The 19777-nt window shown below is 39.7% G+C and overlaps 1 protein-coding gene across 11 annotated transcripts in view; it reads right to left on the minus strand.

Moving 5' to 3' along the window:
* The window catches only part of FHOD3 (formin homology 2 domain containing 3), a 403933-nt gene that overhangs the window by 363179 nt on the left and 20977 nt on the right, over nucleotides 1-19777 (minus strand). For all 11 annotated transcript variants that reach the window (XM_054057577.1, XM_054057576.1, XM_054057575.1 and 8 more), the window contains exon 2: nucleotides 959-1065. In XM_054057577.1, the coding sequence (XP_053913552.1) occupies nucleotides 959-1065 (107 nt within the window). The remainder of the gene's footprint in view (nucleotides 1-958; nucleotides 1066-19777) is intronic.

A 19777-nucleotide genomic window follows, 5' to 3' on the forward strand; every position in this document is an offset into this window, starting at 1 on the left:
ACCAGTATAAGCTAAAGGGCTGCATCTCTTAGTGTTAACAAGCCCTGACCAATTCAGAATGCAGTTAATTTCCTTCTGGCACTGCTTCATTACTCACGTACATGAATTCCATGCCAAAACACACCCATAAAATTAATTACAACTATCCAGTCCCATATAGCAACTAACAAGGCCAAAATAGCTCTAGACTGTCTGTTCATTTTATATCTTAAATAGGACAATCAGCTAAAAGGTCCAGAAAAAAAAAATCTTCTAAAAATCAAATATATACACGCATTCACACAGAAACACATTGATGCTAACTTTTGTTTTAACTTTCAGTTCTCAGAGGTGGTTTCTGGGAAGCTGTTTCATAGCAATCCATGTGTGCCAGCAATAATTATGAAAAAAAAAAAAATAGAGATAGATGGGGAAAAAAAGACAAGAGAAGAGAATATTCAAAAATCACCATCACAACCACCACCTCCCCAGGCTGGCTAAATCAATTCCAGGAGGAAAAAAAAAATATAAAAAAATAAAAAAAACCACAGGCCTTTTCTTCAAGAACATGAAAGAAGGCCTTAAATCTCAAGACACAAAGAAATTAAGTTTATGACTTCAAAAGCACTGCCCTGATATAATCTTCTATACCAACTGTTATTGTATAAGAAAGATCTCCAAAACCAGCCATCCTCATTTATCAACTTCCAAAAAAATCTACTAAAATTTACTAGACTAGTCATTTATCTTAACAGATTTCTTACAGTATACAAACTTTTAGAGAAACCCAAGATTGAACGTAGCTAGAAAAGTAATAATTTTTTAAGCACACAATTGATGTGCTTACAGAAGAAAGAACTTAATCTTTTCTGTTCCTACGCAAACCTGAACGTACCAACTAAACCACATACACTTCTGAAACCTCAAATCATTTGGACGAATACACTTATTTATCTAATTTTAGTAAACATTTACTTACCCAGCATCCTCCTGGAAGCCTTCCAACTCATCTCTTTGTTCTGCTAGGGTGGATTCTAGATCCAGATAGGTTCCATTGTGAGACAATTGCAGGGTGCAGTCATCAAGCTGTAGAACAAAATTCAGATCATTAGATCACATCAGTTGTTCTCACAGAATCATGGAATGGCATGGGTTGGAAGGGACATTAAAGATCATCTAATTCTAATCCCCCTGCCATGGATCAGGACACCTCCCACCAGACCAGGCTGCTAAAGGACCCATCCAACTTCCAAGAATGGGGCATCCACAGCTTCCCTGGGCAACCTGTGCCAGTGCCTCACAACCTATTGAGAAGTTTTTTGTTTCCTAATGTCTAGTCTAAATCTTCCTCTTCCGATTTAAAGCCATTCTCCCTCATCCTAACACTACATGCCCTTGTAAAAAGTTCCTCCCCAACTTTCTTATATACCCCTTTCAGGTACTAGAAGGCTGCTATAAAGTCTCCACAGAGCCTTCTCTTCTCCAGGCTGAACAAACCCAACTCTTGTCCTCAAAGCTGAGGTACCCCATTCCTATGATCATCTTTGTAGCCCTCCACTGCACCCATTCCAACAATTACACATCCTTCTTATGTCAGGGATTCCAGAACTAGACACGCTACTCCAGGTGTGGTCTCACGAGGGTGGAGTAGAGGCAGAGAATCAACTCCCTTGACCTGCAGGCCACACTTCTTTTGATGAAGTCCAGGATATGGTTGGCCTTCTGGGCCGCGCTTGCACACTGCCAGCTCATGTCGAGCTTCTCATCAATCAGCACCACAAAGTCCTTCTCCACAGGGCTGGCCTCAATCACATTATCCCCCATCCTGTACTGAAACCACAGATTGCCCTGACCCAGGTGTAGGACTTTGCACTTGGCCTTGCTGAACCTAATGACCTATGAGTTCCTATAGGCCCACTTCTCCAGCTTGTCCAGGTCCCTCTGGATGACATCCTGTTCTTCTGGTGTGACAACTGCACCACTCAGCGTGGAGTCATCTGCAAATTTGCTGAGAGTGCTTTTCTTCCAGTCACCAGGGACTTCTCCTGACTGCCACAACTTTTCAAATATCATGGAGAGTGGCTTGGCCACCACATCAGCCAATTCCCTCAGCAGGTCCCACAGACTTAAATATGTTCAGCTTCCTCAGGTAGTCACAAACCTGATCCTTCCCTACAGTGGGAGGAGCTATACACCCTTCTTGTTGTCATATGACCCAGGAGGCGTGAGGAGAGTAGTTGTCATTGAAGACTGAGGAAAAAAAGTTGTTGAGTACCTCAGCCTTCTCCTCATCTGTTGATACAAGGATACTATTTTCATTCATCACTGGAGATACACTTTCTTTAACCTTCCTTTGCGGTTGATGTACTTGTAGAAGCCCATCTTTGCTTCCCTTGCCAAGTTCAGCTCCAGCTATGCTTTGGTCTTCCTTGACCCCCATCCCTCCACAAGCAGCCAGTGTCCCTATACTCTTCCCAGGTTCCCTGTCCCTGCTTGCACTGCCTGTGAAGTTCCCTATTGTTCTTCAGTTTGACCAACAGGTCTCAACTCAGCCACACTGGTCTCTCCATTTCTCTGCCTGATTTCCTACATCTGGGGACTTAGTGCTCTTGCACCGCTTTACGGAAAGCATCCTTAAGTATTTGGTAGCTCTGTTCTGCTCACTTGTCCCCAAGGACTGTATCCCAAGGGGTTCTACTGACTAGTTTATTGAAGAGCTGGAAGTTTCCTTTGCTAAAATTTAGGGTCCTGACTATAACATATCTCTGATATCGCCTTCTCCTTTTCTGGGCCCTCAAAAAAGATTTCCTAAAACAAGGAAGAGAAGGGAGTGTATACATATACATCAAGATAAGAAAACGGGTGCTGTTCGGCAATTAGTACAAGCCCAAATCCATATTCACTAGACCAATCTTGGTCGGAACAGTATCAATACAACTAATAGACACAGAAAAATATTTACTTGAACATATAGAAGAAGGTTAGAGGGTTTTATCACAGTGTCTTTAGAATCTTATAAGGAAAGAGAGGTCAATTTAAAAGTATATCTAGGATATTAATGACTGTTCTCTGTTCTTGAAGTACATTTACGTTGTGTTTCTGGCCTTCAGGAGGTGGAAGGAAAAAGCAGCTGTTTCATGAGCTACTGAATGTCCTCTGAAAGGAATAATAGAGCCAAGAGGCAGTACAATGAGCAGCAGCTGAGAGTGGCGTCTGGCAGTGAGCACTACAGTCAGCCAAGACTTGGATTTTCTGGCATTCTCATCTTAGAGCCAGGCACTAACCCGCCTCAGAGGTTGCAGGGAAGAGTTTCCTAAGCACCAGGGCGGAGGACTGGACAACACTACCGACTTTCTAAAAAGGTAGTGAGCTAACCAAGGAACAGACTTGAAAGCAGGAACCTGCCTGCAATGATGCCAAAGAAGGAGATGGCAATTAACAAACCTCCTTTATTTCCACTCTGGTCCTCACTCATTTTCACATTTTCTATTAATTGTTCCAGCTGTTAAAAAAAAAAAAAAAAAGCTATATTTGAGCAAAGTTAAAAAAGAAATTTTCTATGTTTTTTTATGGGGAGCTCATCACAGGAGGTGGTCTAGGAAGACCCATCGCAAAACTCTGGCTAATTGCACAAGAGTAGAAAAATAATTACTGGATTGAGAAGGGTAACTGAAGAAACCTGAGGGAAGAGCTAGGCAGTAACATGAGCTCCTCTCTTGCCATGAGATAACCCAGTGTCAAATCACAAGTAATAAGGAAAAAAAGCCTGCCCAGGGCAGGGAAACAAGAAAGCATTTACAAAGAGGCAAGTGAAAGTACAGGATTTTCCTGCCTCACCACTAGGAAGCAAGAAACCAGCCATCTTGGGCAGCCTGGAGAACCCAGCACAGAAGCAGAGAAACTACTACCACTGAGCCCAGCTAGACAGGCTGCTGTGGATCACCATGTGTCAACACTGCACCAAAGGCCCTTTTGTAATCAGTTCCAAGTTCACAAAAACTGTGAAGCCCAGATATGTTGTGCTGCTAGATATAACATCCAAGTCTAATAGCCAGTCTCAGACTGGCCTGACAAACAGAAACATTTAATTCCTCTGAATCTAGCAAAACAAACTGGCAAGTCCTTTGCATGCCTCTTATCTACCAAAAGACAACCCTGATGGTGATGGTGTAAGCGTACATCCCTGCTGTGAAGCCCACTTCGGGAAGAGAAGAACACCACGATGCTTCATACCAAACTTCTGCCACAGGTGGCAGCCAACGACTCCCTGAAGGGGTAAGCCAGGTCTGAAATAGCCAGTGACTCAAAGAAAGAAAATTAAAGCCCTTTATCCCATCCATTTGCTTTCTGCTCTTTTTAACACTAGGATTCTCATTAATATTCTTTCCATCTTTGATGAATTACCCATTTTAACTTCCTATCAAAGTCATGGGTTCCCAGTAGCTGTTGAAGAAAGCACAATAAGCAGCCACACTTCTTATCTGGCAGTCAATACCAAAACTTAGTCACCCAGTTTCCTATTACTGATTTACATATGCAAGAAAAGTATATAAATAGACTTGGATTATTCAGCATTAGCCTCATTGGAAATACTGCAGAAGAGCTCATTTACAATAAGCAAGCCACAGAATATGGCTTTTGGGGTAGTCAACACCACTACACTTCATACTATTTGTAATCTGAACAAAAAGTTCATCCTCTAAAGAAAGAGAAATGATAGAGGTCAATTTGTATTTCAGACCTGTTTCTTGTTTCTTCTTTTTTTCTTTTCGTTTCCTTTTTTAACCCTGGAGAAAGTCTAAGTCATCAAATAATGCAGCGTAAGTTTTTACTCTGACCCCTGGGGATTAAAGAAAACAAAGACCCTCCAAGTGCAGCCCTCTGATATTAAGAATAACAACAGTATTATTTTATATCTTACCAGTTACAAATGGTATTATTAACCTATGCTAATTCCAAAACCACTCTTTAGAGAGGAAAGGCTAAATAGTACTCAGGGAAACTTTTTCTCAGTACCCCACGGTATCTAATGAAATGCTAATTTATTCAAAGTAATGCCAAAAGGCAAACTACTAATTAGATAAATGTTCTGCTATCACTATGGAGATTAGGAAATTTGCCCACGATTTCCAATTAAACTGCTTAATTAGTGAAAAGGAACTGTGCTTTACTAATATCTTATGACTTTAGTGTATAACAAGCATGATGAGAACAGGAAGAACTTCATGCACAAAATAAATAATAGTACATTCTACCTATTTTCATCTCATCTCCATAGTTTTGGCTGAACATAATAGTCATTCAAGCTTTAAAGCACTGTACATTGTACACTGTATCCATTAATACAAGTGTTACACTAATGGAAGAAATGGCAGTATCTTTCATTTCCTTTACTTACACTCAGTCTTGCCCAAAAGACTTTTTCTCCTCTTGAATGTGTACACACAAAGATGGAAGGAAGCAAAACAACACTTTTAAAAGGAGTGTAAGTATTAAGACAATGAACACTAAAATCATCCTTATACAGGATCACCTTGCTACCTGGCCTCCAAGTTTCACAGATTTTACAGGCAGAATATAAAAAGAGAAGCCACCTTATGAATTACTTTTAATTAGTAAATTGCCTGCCTTTTTCAACACAAAGGATGGATGATGTTCACTCATTAGTGCTCATTAGTAGCAATTCAGGACCTTGGTCTCTCCTCTCAGTTCAATGTTAATCCCATGTTTATGTGTCATGCATCAATTCTCTCATCTCGGAGACCATCACAAATGTCCCCATCTAGTTTATTCACTGCATGCTCTCCCTCTTGATCATAATTCATATTAAAATCCTTAACACCCATCTTCTCTTAGGACAACCAAAAGGAATAATGAGAAAAGACAGTCTTTCAAAGAACATGTAACTGAACTGTCTCTCATAATCATGAATGAGCTGCTATTCAACTTTTTCCAAATTCATTCCACTTATTCCACATTGTTCTTCACAATTCTGTAACTCTTCAGCATTCCCTAGTGGCCCCAAAATTCAGATCATAATTTTGTCATTAAACTGCTTAACCAGTTTATCCTGTTGTCACAAGTTCAAATTCTCCAAGATCTTTTCATAAGCTTAGAAATCCAGTTTTTCTAAAACCTCTCTGCTTGCTCCTTCAAATCATTAATCATTTTTTTGTATCACACTCACCGTTTTGTTTAGAAGAGCAAAAGATTGATACAAGTCCTTTAACTACAACTCACCCTCTATCAACTTCATAGTCATTTTCCATACTTTTTCTACAGTCACGTTAAAAGAATCCTAAAGGTATTACGTAAATGCCAACAGAGACACACCATTAAATGGGACAAGTATAATGCTACTTCTCAAACACAGAATTATTCCATTTTCAGTCTTCTACGCTGAAGGAACTGGTGGAAGTGCTCAGCAAGCCACTTTCCATCATTCATCAGCAGTCCTGGATAACTGGAGAGGTCCAATTTGAATGGAGATTAGCAAATGCAATGCTACAAGAAGGGCCCAAAGGAAGATCTAGGGAACTACAGACCAATCACCCTGACCTTGGTGCCAGGAAAGCTTACGGAGTTGATCATCTTGAGCACTATCACATGGCATGTACAGGACAACCAGGTGAACAAGCCCAGTTACCATGGGTTTATGGAAGACAGGCCCTGCTTGGCTAACCTGGTCTCCTTCTTTGACAAGATGACCCATCTGGTGGATGAGGGAGAGGCTGTGGATGCTGTCTACCTAAACTTCAGTAAGGCTTTTGAGTAAGGCGTTTCCCCCAGCATTCTCCTGGAGAAGTTGGCTGCTCATGGCTTGGATGGGTGCACTCTTCTCTGGGTAAAAAACCGGCTGGGCCCAAAAGGTTGTAGTTAATGGAGCAAAATCCAGTTGGTGGTGGCCAGTCACAAGCGGTGTTCCCCAGGGCTCAGTGTTGGGTCCAGTTCTCTTTAATATCTTTATCAATGATCTGGACAAGGAGATTGAGTGTTCCCTCAGTAAGTTTGCAGATGACACAAAGTTAGGCAGGAGTATTGATTTGCTTGAGGGAAGGAAGGCTCTCCAGAGGGATCTGGACAGGGTGAATCGATATGCCGAAGAGGCCAGCTGTATGGCGTTCTACAAGGCTACGTGCCAGGTCCTGCACAAGGGCCACAACAACCCCTTGCAACAGTACGAGCTTGTGTATGAATCGCTGGAAAGCTGCCTGGCAGAAAAGGACCTGGATGTGTGGTTGACAGCAGGATGAATACAAACTGGCAGTGTGGTCAGGAAGACCAACAGCATCCTGGCTTGTGTCAGAAACAGTGAGGCCAACAGGACTAAGGAAGTGATTGTCCCCCCATACTCGACACTGGTGAGACTGCTCCTCAAATTCTGTGTTCAGTTTTGGGCCTTTCAGTACAGAAAGAACTTGAGGAACTTAAACATGTCCAAAGAGCAGCAACAAAGCTGGTGAAGGGTCTAAAACATGAGTCCTGTGAGGAGCAGCTTAGGGAACTAGGTTTTCTTTAGACTGGAGGGAAGCAGGTTGAGGGGAGACCTTACCGCTCTCTACAGTTAACTGAAAAGAGATTGTAATAAAGCGGGCATCAGTCTCTATTATGAAATAACAAGTGATAGGATTAGAGAAAAGGCCTCAAGTTGTGCCAGGGGAAGGTTTTGATTGGATATTAAGGAAATACTACTTCATGGAAAGGGTTGTCAAGCATAGGAATAGACTGCCCAGAGAAGTGTTTGAGTCACTGTCCCTGGAGGTATTAAAAAGACTTGTAGGTGTGGCACTTCAGGAAATAATTTAATGGTGGACTTGGCAGTGTTAGGTTTATAGTTGACTTCACGATCTTAAGATCTGTTCCAATCTAAACAATTCTGTGATTTCAAGTTTTTTCATTGCAGCTTAAGTATCAGAACATATCATAAGCCTCTGTAAAGCTGTAAAAACTATGCAAGCATGTCCAATTACATTCCTATCTTCTCAAAATAACAGTTTCTTGAGAAAAATAAACCAAAGCCTATTTTTGAATCCTTGTGTATATTCCTCGGTCCTCTTCATTTCTTTATAATAAAATGTTGGTCTACCTAGCAGTAGCGTCTTTCACAGGAGTAAAGAAACAAAAGCTGTTATGTGGTAGGGTCATTAAAATGTGTTTTAGGTATCAGAAGTAGTAGGTGCTACAGAAATACAAGTAGAGCTACTAAATTAAACCAGATTTGCCTTTTTCTGAAACAAACATTCTAAAACAGGAAACAAGAGATGTTTGAACTTTCTCGGATCATAGCTGGTACTCTATGCAATGGCAACTGACCCACTCCATCCAACCATTATAGTAACTATGCTGCAACCATAACAGGCACAAATAGAAAACCAAAAAAAGCATCACGAGCGCGTGCACGCACCCCTAAAGAACACCATCCCAATAGTTTCCTATGTGTGTGTATATATACACATACATATATTTTAGCTATTTTCCATATAGTTTCAAAATAAACAGCAACAATTGACTGCATTTGAGAATCACTCCCCAGAAGCAAAAGTTGAGCTCCCTCAGAACAGGAGGAACAGCTTTGTTTCAGAAGCCAGACTCAAATGACAACCGCAGGTAAACACCAAAACCTCAAGACAGCATCATCCATTGTCTGTAACTATGGTGTGTACTTTTCTCTTGCAGGTTCCTGCTTCACTCACTTCCCAAACATCTTCAGAAAACGACACAGGTCATCCCACTCCTGTGCTTCTCTACAGGTGCTCTCAGAGCAGAGCCACACTGTGCTTTCAATAAGGCAAGGCATAATGAATTAAGTAGTATGTCATCATGTCACTAATGACTAAATGACAAAGTATATGCCCAAAGTGGGGCAGGGGAGAGGATATCAAGGTTACATTAACAATTTTAGTGCAGCATAAATGTTTAAGTGTTTTAATCATCATCTCCACATAACTACTTAAAAATAATTTTTGAAAAAGTGAAATCAAATTATAGTTTCAGCACAAGGAATTTTTTTTTTTATGTCCTGGTAAGTCATCACCACATTTATAAACTCTTAAAATAACCCTGACAGAGTCTTCCCATAGAAAAATGGAAATATAAGAAAAAATAAGGGAAACGTAAATAAAATCAACAAGAAATACATAAAAAGATCATAAGATAACAATATAAATATTATTTGTAATTAGTTTATTCTTACACTGAAAACTTTCACTCTGAGAAGTTGAGCACAATTTGTTATGCGAAGCAAACAAACATCTGATTAAACGGTTGAAGTATCAGACTATTTAAAAGCAGAGTTTCCTATTCCCTTATCCTTTGCCATTCAACCCATTACAGAGTGAAGCTGTACCACACAAGGAAAGAGTGTACTGGCTTTGATCTGGACTAGAAACAGGCACAGCAAGGCCAGAGCTGCAAAGCTCCCCACCTCAGCAGAACCCAGAGAGACCTCAGAAGCAATGCACCCGTCTGCTGCGTGAACACACACAGGCTGAGGAACCAACTCACACAAGTATTCCTTGTAGGCTGCCAGGAAATCAAGAATGTAGAGTAGAAGCTTGGTTTGTCATCTTCTTTCACAGGTAACCAAATCCAGCCAGTAGCAGCTAGTTCCTCAACCTGTAGGGCCAAAACAATTTGTACTACAAGGCTATTAAGCCTTAGAGGACTCAAAATAGCTTTGATAGTAGTATACCAGTGATAACTTTCTCCTCATTTCAAGCACTGTACAACCGGAAGTTTGTAATTTCTCTGAACTGCAGAGCTGAAGTACACTACCAAAAGGAGCAAGGAACAGAAGAAGAAAAGAACAATAGCAAAAAAAAAAAAAAGTGACAATCAGCCAGTTACCTGATGCCAATAAGTGACCACTTTCACTTTCAGAAAACATCTCAATGAAGAAAAAAAAAATAAAAAGAAGAAACCACACTGAGTTCAGTCATTGCTTTCATCTACCGCCCTTAGCTTCTTACAATCCAAAAGAAACATCTAAAATCAGAGGGCACGGGCTGCAAGGAGAAAGGAATAAAACATCTGCGTCCAAACTCACTCGATGCACACATCCACCCAGAGACTGAGCACTACTGCCTGCTCCTCCTTACACATGCTTGCAAGTGCTCCACGTACACAAAAATCTTCTCATTCAAGAAGCCAGTGGGTAAATAATTCAACACAAAGGCAATACATGCCTCACCATGCCAACAGAAACTCCTGGAAGTCTGCTTTATGTTCCTCCAGAAGGCTTTGCAAGATTAGCTCTCATCCAAAGTGGACTTCCCTTTGGCTTGTTTTAAATCCTCTGTCCCAAGGCAGCAGTAAGTTGGCAGAGGTTGGGGGGAAATGCCAGAGGCATTCTCCTGCCTTTTCGAAAAGCACTGCAGAGCCACAAGGCTATTAGAAAAGCTTCTCTTCTCTGTTTTTTTCAAGTACCAGGAGCTATATTTTTCAGCAATCATGGAGAAATGCACCTTCCTCACCCCCAACCCCGTGCCCTGAGAATCTGTTCAGCACAACATGTTTTGGACAAGTCTCTCTTATGTGCCGAGGTGCTAGCAAGTCAGCAGTGTGTGCAAAGATCGAGTCAAATGTCCTCCATGATTTAATCTTCTATTCAAATCAAGGCAGGCACCATTCAAAAAGTCAGTTCAGGTAATGAGCAATAACCAAATTCACAGGATGAAAAGCCCTTTGTTATGAGATCAGAGGATATGTTTGTTTAGTGGTGTTACTACAAATCACTGGAACCACTCAACTTTGCAGCCAGTAGCTGGAAGCACAACCAACTCTGACTAGATTTCCAGTGAATCAAGCTAGAGCTACTGGACAGATTATTTTGCTCATTTGATTGTTTCAAAATTACAGAGAAAGGGAACGAGATAGAGAGGGGTAGATTAGAGTGATCCAGTATAAAGCTGCAGAAATAAAGATCCCTCTTCAATTCTACCTTCTCGCACAGACTGTCAAATGTCTTAGCTCATCTTTCATTTAAAGATTACTCAGTGGTAACTGTTTTTATTAGTGTGACATGCTCCTTATTCACCTACAGCATGCTTTGCAGAGTAGGGTTGATTAAAAAAGTTCCTTCACACTTTGTTTTCCCTTTCTAAATCCAAAGCCTTGTTTGCTTACAGAAGCCTGACACATTTCCATACTCCAGCTACACAATTCCTAAACATGCTCCCTCCTGGTTCAGCTGTTCTTAGCACAATGACAATCCTGTTACCAAGGCCAACAAATGCCAGTTTTCCCTCCTCATTGACATAGAATAGAATCATAGAATCATTTACTTTGGAACAGTAAAGTTCCAAACATCAAGTCCAATCATCAGGCCAACACCACCGTGCCCAACAAATTATGTCCTGAAGTAACACAGCTACACAGTTTTTTAACACCTCCAAGGATGGTGACTCTGCCACTTCCCCAGGCAGCCTGTTTCAGTTCTTCACAACTCTTCCTGAAAGGAGGTTGTGGAGAAGAGGGAGCTGACCCCTTCTCCCAAGTGACTGAGGACAGGACAAGGGGGAATGACCTGAAGCTCCACCAGGGGAGGTTCAGGCTGGATATCAGAAAAAAAATCTTCACAGAAAGAGTCATTGGGCACTGGAACAGGCTGCCCAGGGAGGTGGTCGAGTCACCTTCCCTGGAGGTGTTTAAGGAACGGGTTGATGAAGTGCTTAGGGACATGGTTTAAGGGAGTGTTAGGAATGGTTGGACTCGATGATCCAGTGGGTCCTTTCCAACCTGGTGATTCTATGATTCTTTAATCTCCTCCCTTCTTCACTAAAATCAATTTCCCCTCGGGCAAAATGGAGAGAAAACAGCTTTGCCTGCTCATCAGCTCAAACATATCCCATATTTGTAAGCAAACTGTTCCTTCTAAACCAAGATTCATACTGAGAATGACCATGCTATTTTCAGAATGCGTCATATTTTAGTTATTTTGAAATTTTATTATAGATCAGCAGATGAAGGTTTTCTGCACTAACATATGGCCTGCCGTTTAAAACATAACAGGACTGTTATGTTGTCACTGTTAGTTCTCACAGTGTAATGAAGAAAGGTGATGGCTTACTTGCATCCCACAGATAACGGCTAACCCAGCAGAAAAATTATGTAGCTTCAGAGCCACAACCAACCGCCCTCTCATCGAGTGCTTCAGTCTCTCCCTTTTCATGGGATTAGGTGCTACCCTGTCTGTGCCATGTTTATGCACGTTCCAGTCATCATCCCTTCAGGCAACATGAGAGAGAACGACCAAAGCATCTAGCCCAAGAGTCATGCCACATGACCCATCTCAGGTAAAAAATGCTGAACATGAATGAGATGAAAGCAAAGCAAGTAATGTCTGTGTAAGCCAAACATCAGTTCCCAAAATAAAGCGTACTTTAAAAAATGCTCTCACCATCAAATACGACAGCAACCTAACAGACCATTACTGTGTCTTGGTCTAAAAGCTCCTGTGCTCCAAGTAGCTCCTATGCAATTGCTTAAAACATACATCCCCATACATTTTTCTCTTTAAATATAGATTTGTAATCCAAAGTATTTTCATAAAAATTCCTCAAAGATCTAATAAATTGAATACTTTGACAAGGTCAGAGTTTTAAAAGTGAAAGGCTCTATATAGAAGGTTGCTTGTGGAGAAGGCAGCTGTGTCACCTTCAGTCATCCACGCTCACAAAAGTCAGTAAGGTTTCCGAACTCTAGCAAACTTGCTCTTTCACATTCATTTAGAGGCTGAAGAAAAAAAAAAAAACAAACTGATTTGCTAGATCTGTAACTTTACATTATAAGAAGTAATTCAGCTCATACAACAGTATTTCCCAATGTTGTAGCTCTTCAAGAGTGATTAGCATAACTTGTGGGAGGTACTAATGCTAATGCATTTCCAGTTTATTTTTAGCACAGTAATTGCCATTGTCAAAGTACTTCAAAAACTTTGCAAGCTTTATGAAGCTTATGTGCAGTTGCATTGATGGAGCCATGCCCACACATGAAGTACTGTCTGAAGGTCTGTGCAATTGGACGTCAGGTTGTCAGAACACAATTACTTTAAGAGGAACTGCTACTCTGACGTGAAAGCATTGGTATTTTAGACAGTCTGCAGTCCTGGTCGGAAACAGCAGCATTTGTCTATGGCTTGGTAGATGCCACACAATACTCCTGAGGTCAGGTAATACAGTGCATAAAGTTAAACATTAATGCCATATTAGATTCTCAAGAGCCACTAGAACAATACACTGCCAATAAAAATACTCTGCTGAAATAACAAAGACACTGAAAAACAAACACAGAAAGCTGTTATATTAATATTATGGTTTGACTTAAGAATAACAAAAGGAAGTTCGGAGTTCAAAATTCCGAAACTGCTGTTTCGGCAGTCTCTGAAATACAGGCAATGTACTGCAGCAAAACCACAATGAGTAAATGCCTACCTGTTGCTATTACTAGACAGCGATGTCACTACCTCACAGAACTTTTGCTTCACAATTCCCTTTAAAACAGTGCTCCGCAGGGAGCAATTTAGAGTTTACTAGAGTATCCATGTCCAAATATGACACCGTGGCTTCCAACAGCAGCCACACAAGCATTGTTAAAAATCATCCGAGTCCTAAAAATGCCAATAACCATGGAACAGAAAGTCAAATCAATTCATCTATAGATGGAAGTTATTGCAATGTTTAATACAAACTTTAAAAACTAACTGAAAACACTAAAAATAATTGAATTTCTGCATAAAAACTATGCAGAATTGCATGCTGTATGGGAGACTAACACATTCTTTCTCCCTCATCTAATTCAATTATTTTAAGTTAAACTAGTTACATTTGAGATGACCTGTAAACCAAACAGCCAACAGTATAACTTACCAAAGTCAAATTATTTAAACCAAAAACTCTCCAGCTCTTTGACCCAAAAAACCTACGCGTTCTCTAGTTTTCTCACAGTAAACACAATGAACCTACAGGATGAGAATAGCCTAACCTTTGTATCCTGTCATTAACATTTTGGCACCTAGCTTCTTCTACTCCCTTTCCCCACTCATGTTCAGCTTTTCCTAATTAAGAAGAAAAAGAGCTAGCCAAGTACATCTTCAGCTGAACAGAAGGAAGAGCAACCATAAGAACAAGATCTTTTATTTGGAAGCATACACAGCTTTTTGGCTGATACACAGGGGATGCTTATTGCTGACACGCTCTTGTTACCATTTGGCTGAAATTGCTGTGAAGGTATCCAAGGAAATGGAAATAATATCTAAGAAGGAGACAGGTCAAGAAAAGAGATAGGAGGATGGAAAGGATTAGCTTCAATGGAGTTTACCATCTGAGAAATCTTTTGTTGGGGTGCGTGTATGTGTGTCTAGGAAAAACACCAGGTTAAAATCTCAGAAATCATTCTTTTAAAGGTAAGTAGTAGTCAATGAAAGAAAAAAAATATCATAATTTATGACAACCAATTCCTTCTGGCTTCTTTTATACTTCTGTTAAGCTGAAAACTGAGTACTTCATATCTGAAAAATATTTTTTGAAGTGACATTGCAGAATGAACGTATGACTTGCAGCCTTTTATTCTTACTGCATGTCCCTGAGAACAAAGTTTATATCAGTATCCTTCACCTTGCTGGAGCACTTAAAAGACATAGGTCGTTCTAAAGATTCCATTGCTACTCTAACTGTGTTTGGAACCCTTCAGGTTGTTCACTATGCTGTCACAAAATTTTGATACTGGACTACTGCAGAATCACCTGCACCATTTACAGAGGTACAGCCAGCACATAGTAAGCAAGAAATGCAATCCATCTTCAGCAGCAGTGGTTTCATTGACACAGGGGCTAAACATCTGCTGGACAATATACCAGAAAAAATAAGAGACTCATTCCTAACCTAATGTGTAGCTTGCATTTCTATTCATACGACTCATATCTGTACCCTTTTAAAAAGAAGGCAACTCGTAGTCAGTCCTCAGAGAAGCTATACTTAAAATCAGTACTTTAGAGAAGAGGTTATTTGCACATATGATCCCTCCTCTACAAGAAATCAAAACTAAGGAAAACAGATATACTAGAGACAAGACACTAAGCCATCTGGAAACCTGCAGCAGGGAGGATTTAGGGAAAACAACAGCTTCAGAGGGAGAGGAGCGGTTACTAGTTCTGAAAGAACTGCAGTTTTAGCAAAATTCGAACTTTGGAGGGCCAAAGCAGGGGAGATTTGGAGTTGACAAGAGTGAAAGAGAGTAGGTAAAATGAACAGGAAACCCAGGGTAAATTGTCTTTTATTACAATCAAAACTTGTCTCAGAGGCTCCCAGTTAGTTATCTAAAAGCAAAAGGAAAAAAACAAACCAAAACACTAGCACAAACCCATGGGTTAAGACACAGGAAAATAATATTAACACATTCACACCAAGGGTTTGTGTGAAATACACAAGAAAACAAAGCACGGCAGGATTATCAAAGAGAACATCATACACTTGTCAACGGAATAATTTTTCAGACAGCCTGAACCTTGCAGTTTTAATGAAAGATTTTTTTCTACTAGCAATATTCTAATGACTACCTTCTTCAACTCTTCGTACTACTTAGACTGCTTCTTAAAGGCTTTGTGGTTTCAAAACCAAACATCAGCCGGGAAATCATTAAAGGAGCATGATTAAAAAGTTTAAGAGAATGATACTCAATACAAGAACACTGGGAAAATGGTGAAAATACATATACCCTGCAGACTGTTCTTAACTACTACTTCCAGATTTTATAAAAAGCACATGAGGGATTGAAAGTCAGATTTTCTACCCTTGAGCAGAATTTATTTGGCATTTATGCTTCATCATTTATTTATTTAAAATAATTCATTTCTTCCTTGTCTGATTAGCTGCCAAGCAGTTTCAACTCCCAGCTTTAAAACAGTTGTCTGGACTAGAACAGGCAAACAAAAGAGAACCTCTGTGTTCATTAGGATCACATCTGAACAACACTGAAACAGACAAGCACGCTTTCCAACTCAGTTACAAGTAAAATACAAGTTTGTAAGGAAAGAATGAAAGGAGAATTAGTAGCCATTTCTCAGAAATATTCATTCCTTGTTTACCCTCTGATCACCCTGTTTCAAAGGGCATAGAGACAAAATAACTAGAAACAAATGTCTTTAGTAATAAACTCCTCATCTATTTTCCTTAGCAGCAGACAGGCTCTAAATGGTATCAATGAGGACTAGGTAATGCCATAAAAGAACAAAAAAACTCAGATAGTTTGGGAAAAAAAACAAGAGAGAATAGTGGTACTGAAGAACGACGACAACAACAACAACAACAACAACAAAAAGTCAATAATAACCAGTCTTTTTTCAGAACAAAGGAACAAATAAATGAAAGAAATACAAAACTGTTTTAAAGTGAGCCTTAAATACAGCACGTAGTGGGCCAATAAAGCTCAGAACTAGAATTCAAAGCTTAGAGACCAAATTCTTCTATGAATAAGATGACTAATTTCTTTTCATTAAGAACATATAAAACATGTACTTCTCAAGACACCAGCCATCCAATATCTATTATTTAAATTGGTTCTTTAGGATGGTACTCTATCCCTCTAAACTATCCAGCATTAGCTACTGTAGATGACTGCCATAGTTAGCACTTTCTTCTAAGCACAAAAGAACAATATACCTGTACTTTGTTATAAGCATAAAAGCTCCCATAAACCAATTCACTTGATGTCCTCGTTTCCAGTGCTTACTCCCAACACATTTTAAGAACATCTGAATAACCAAAATAAAACACAAACAGAGATTTTAAAAGGTAATGTGGTCAAACCCACCAAGACTGAATGTGGTTTTTGGCAGTACTTGACTAACTAAACTTAAATGTCTATCTTGCTGATTCCAAATGGATTTCCTGCAGAAAAGATGCTGAGAATGTTCACTGACACCTACAAGACCAAATGTTCATGGCACCTTCGGGTACCTAAAATGCCATCATCAGCCAAGTTATCAATCATCAGCACTTATCAACGTGAGAGCAAATACCTTCCTGCATGTACTCTAGTTCCCTGTCCAACAGTTGCAACAACTTTCTAGTAGTTACTTTTAAATTAGATCACTCTAACAAACAACCTTGTGACAAACAGTTGTATTTCCCTGCAATACAACTGGGCACCAAGCTGTCAAAGCAGGCCAGAAGCAGTTGGCTGGAAGAGTCTGATGCAGACTTGCCACTAAAGCTAACGTATTATGGAAGAACTAATCTTTATATTTCTGAGAATTAGGGAGGAAGGGGACAATGCTGTGGATATCTTCGAAGACTAAGCTGTCAAAATTATTTCAGAGATGTCTAAATCTATTGGAGGGATCTGATCCTTAGGAGTATGCTCTTAGAATCTGGCCTAGACTACACAAAGCTCTGTATTCCCAAATTAATCACTGTAACATTTTAAAATGCAGATAAGCCTTGATAACCATCTGCTTGAGTTCAAATGCTCCTTGCAGCTGCCTGTAGCAAAGTAATTTGGAATATCCTATAGCACACGTATGCCCTGAAGATGTATGGGCTAGCTCGTTAGGTATTTCCTGCAAGGTGTACAAACACCATACCTGCACTTCACAAAAGCAGTAGCTTACCAGCTCTGTGATGGAAGACTTCTTTGACATTAAAAAAAAAAAAAAAAAAAAAAAAAAGCTGCAATAAACACACCAAATTATGTTCTGGAGTTGAATGAGAAGGTAGATGTGGATTATGAAGGGAATGTGGTTGCACATAGAGGAGACAACTTTAATACCAAAAGTTGAAAAGAGTTTGAAGGTTTTCACATGGAGAAACGTGCTAAATAATTGCAGTAAAAAGCTAGAAGTAAATTTAAAACAGTGAGAAGAATCACACTTCCCAGAGCATAATCAACTCTAAGGTGGTTAACCCACAACCACACAGCAAGCTTTTGGCACATTCAGAAAGAACAAATGTTTTTCAAGCCTTAGATCCAAGCATCTGACACAAGCTCATCCCTCTTCTCCAAACATGGCCTTTTGGTACTTGCTGTATTCTCAAAAGTCTTAAAACAAAAGTATATGATTTCATCTGACACAAGAATTAATTATATACTTCCTTATGCTAGGAAAAGTATCATGTTAACTAATAACAATGAATAAAATAGGTTTTCTTTATACAAAGTCGACTTTAGTCAACTTTTTAAAACGTATCTAGCCCCCAAAAAATCTAAAACTCTCATTTCTGAATAAAAACAGCATATATTTTGAGCAACTAGTAGGAAGGGGAGGGACAGGTATGTCTCTCACTTTCCATATTACCTCTATAACCACGATACTCTCTCTTCATTAACTTAAAGAAAATCCTGTAGAACAGTCTTAAAACACAGAAACAATTAAACAGCACATTCAAGAAAAAAAAAAAAAATACAGCAATTACTTTCCCTCCAGTATTGACTTTACTATGAATTACAGCAAAAACTAATTTATTTTCACTATGAGCATAACTGCTACTACACCACAATAACATAAGTGAGCTTTACCTCAGAGCTGTAGGTGTTCATTCTTCCAGTTTCTTTCACTACTGGCAAACGTCTCACACAGCTCACACACTCCAGCAAGACCTAGCTACAATCAGAAACTGAAATACAAAGCACGAAGCTCTGTTTTATTCATGGTACCTTTGTTTGCCAATCAATTTGAAAGCAATTCTTACAGAGGGGAGGGTAGCTCAGCTTGGTTAAGCTGCCATCTTACACTACACCAGTAAAAAGACATAGGCAAAACCCTTATGTAAAACTAACTTTAAAAAGCAAGCGTAAAACTAATTCCAATTTGCAAAGCATCGTCTTTGGTGCCATTCTAACCTCACAATGTATACACCAGTGTAACTTTATCAGCTCCACAGGGATGATGTCATCGTCCCCAACAGCGTATCTATGAAATAAGAAACAGGTCCTTTCACCATGCTAGAAGGCCCAAACCTTTTGTTTGGTTTTCAGTGCTCAAACCTTCCCCTGTCGATAAACGAGCCATGGTCTATTTAAAAGGAGAAAAAAAAAACAAACCCATAAACAAAAAAAAAAAAAGGACCGAGTATCAGGGATGCATTCAAAAGGCAGTCCGTGAAAGAGGAAAGAATTTTGAAATTCTCTGCAGGCACTTTGCTGTTGCAGTTGGTTGTTGCATGGCCATAGCAACCCCACGTGCCCCAGGGCATCCCTGTGGCCATGGAGACCCACACTTCTCCTGCCTCCAGTCCATCTGGATGACCTTTTACTTCCTGAAGCAAAAAAAAAATTAAAAAAAAAATTAAAAAGGCAACATTCAAGCCCATCCTGGCAGTGGTCCAAAGGAAAAAACCCAAACAAAACACAAGCCAACAACAAAGATCCACAGATTGGAAAACTGCTGACAACCTAAGTACTAGGAAGTTTCTGATGATACAAAAGCCATTGTAAAGCCCAATTAAAAAGAAAACAACAGCTATGGTTGTTCAGCTTGGCCAGGCAAGGAATAGCTGACTCAATTGTCCTAAAACAGGAGAGGAATGCATCTTTTTGTCATGCATGAAGAAGGTTCAAAGTAAGAAATTAAAAATACACTTCTGCCCTCCAAAAAAAAAAAAAAAAAAAAAATCAGAAAACATTTTCTCCAAGCGTTACTTCACTGCAAAGAGCAACTATACATATGAGAAGATACTCCTGCTCCTTATTCCTTTTTTGAAAATGATATTGTAATTTATACAGCAGCAGTATTTCAGGTTGGGCTTCTTGAGTCCTTTTTTTCTGAAGCATTTCATTGCTCTTCACTGGTAGAGCAAACGTCCTG

The sequence above is a fragment of the Cuculus canorus genome, chromosome 2 (assembly GCF_017976375.1).
Source record: "Cuculus canorus isolate bCucCan1 chromosome 2, bCucCan1.pri, whole genome shotgun sequence".
Lineage (NCBI taxonomy): Eukaryota > Metazoa > Chordata > Aves > Cuculiformes > Cuculidae > Cuculus > Cuculus canorus.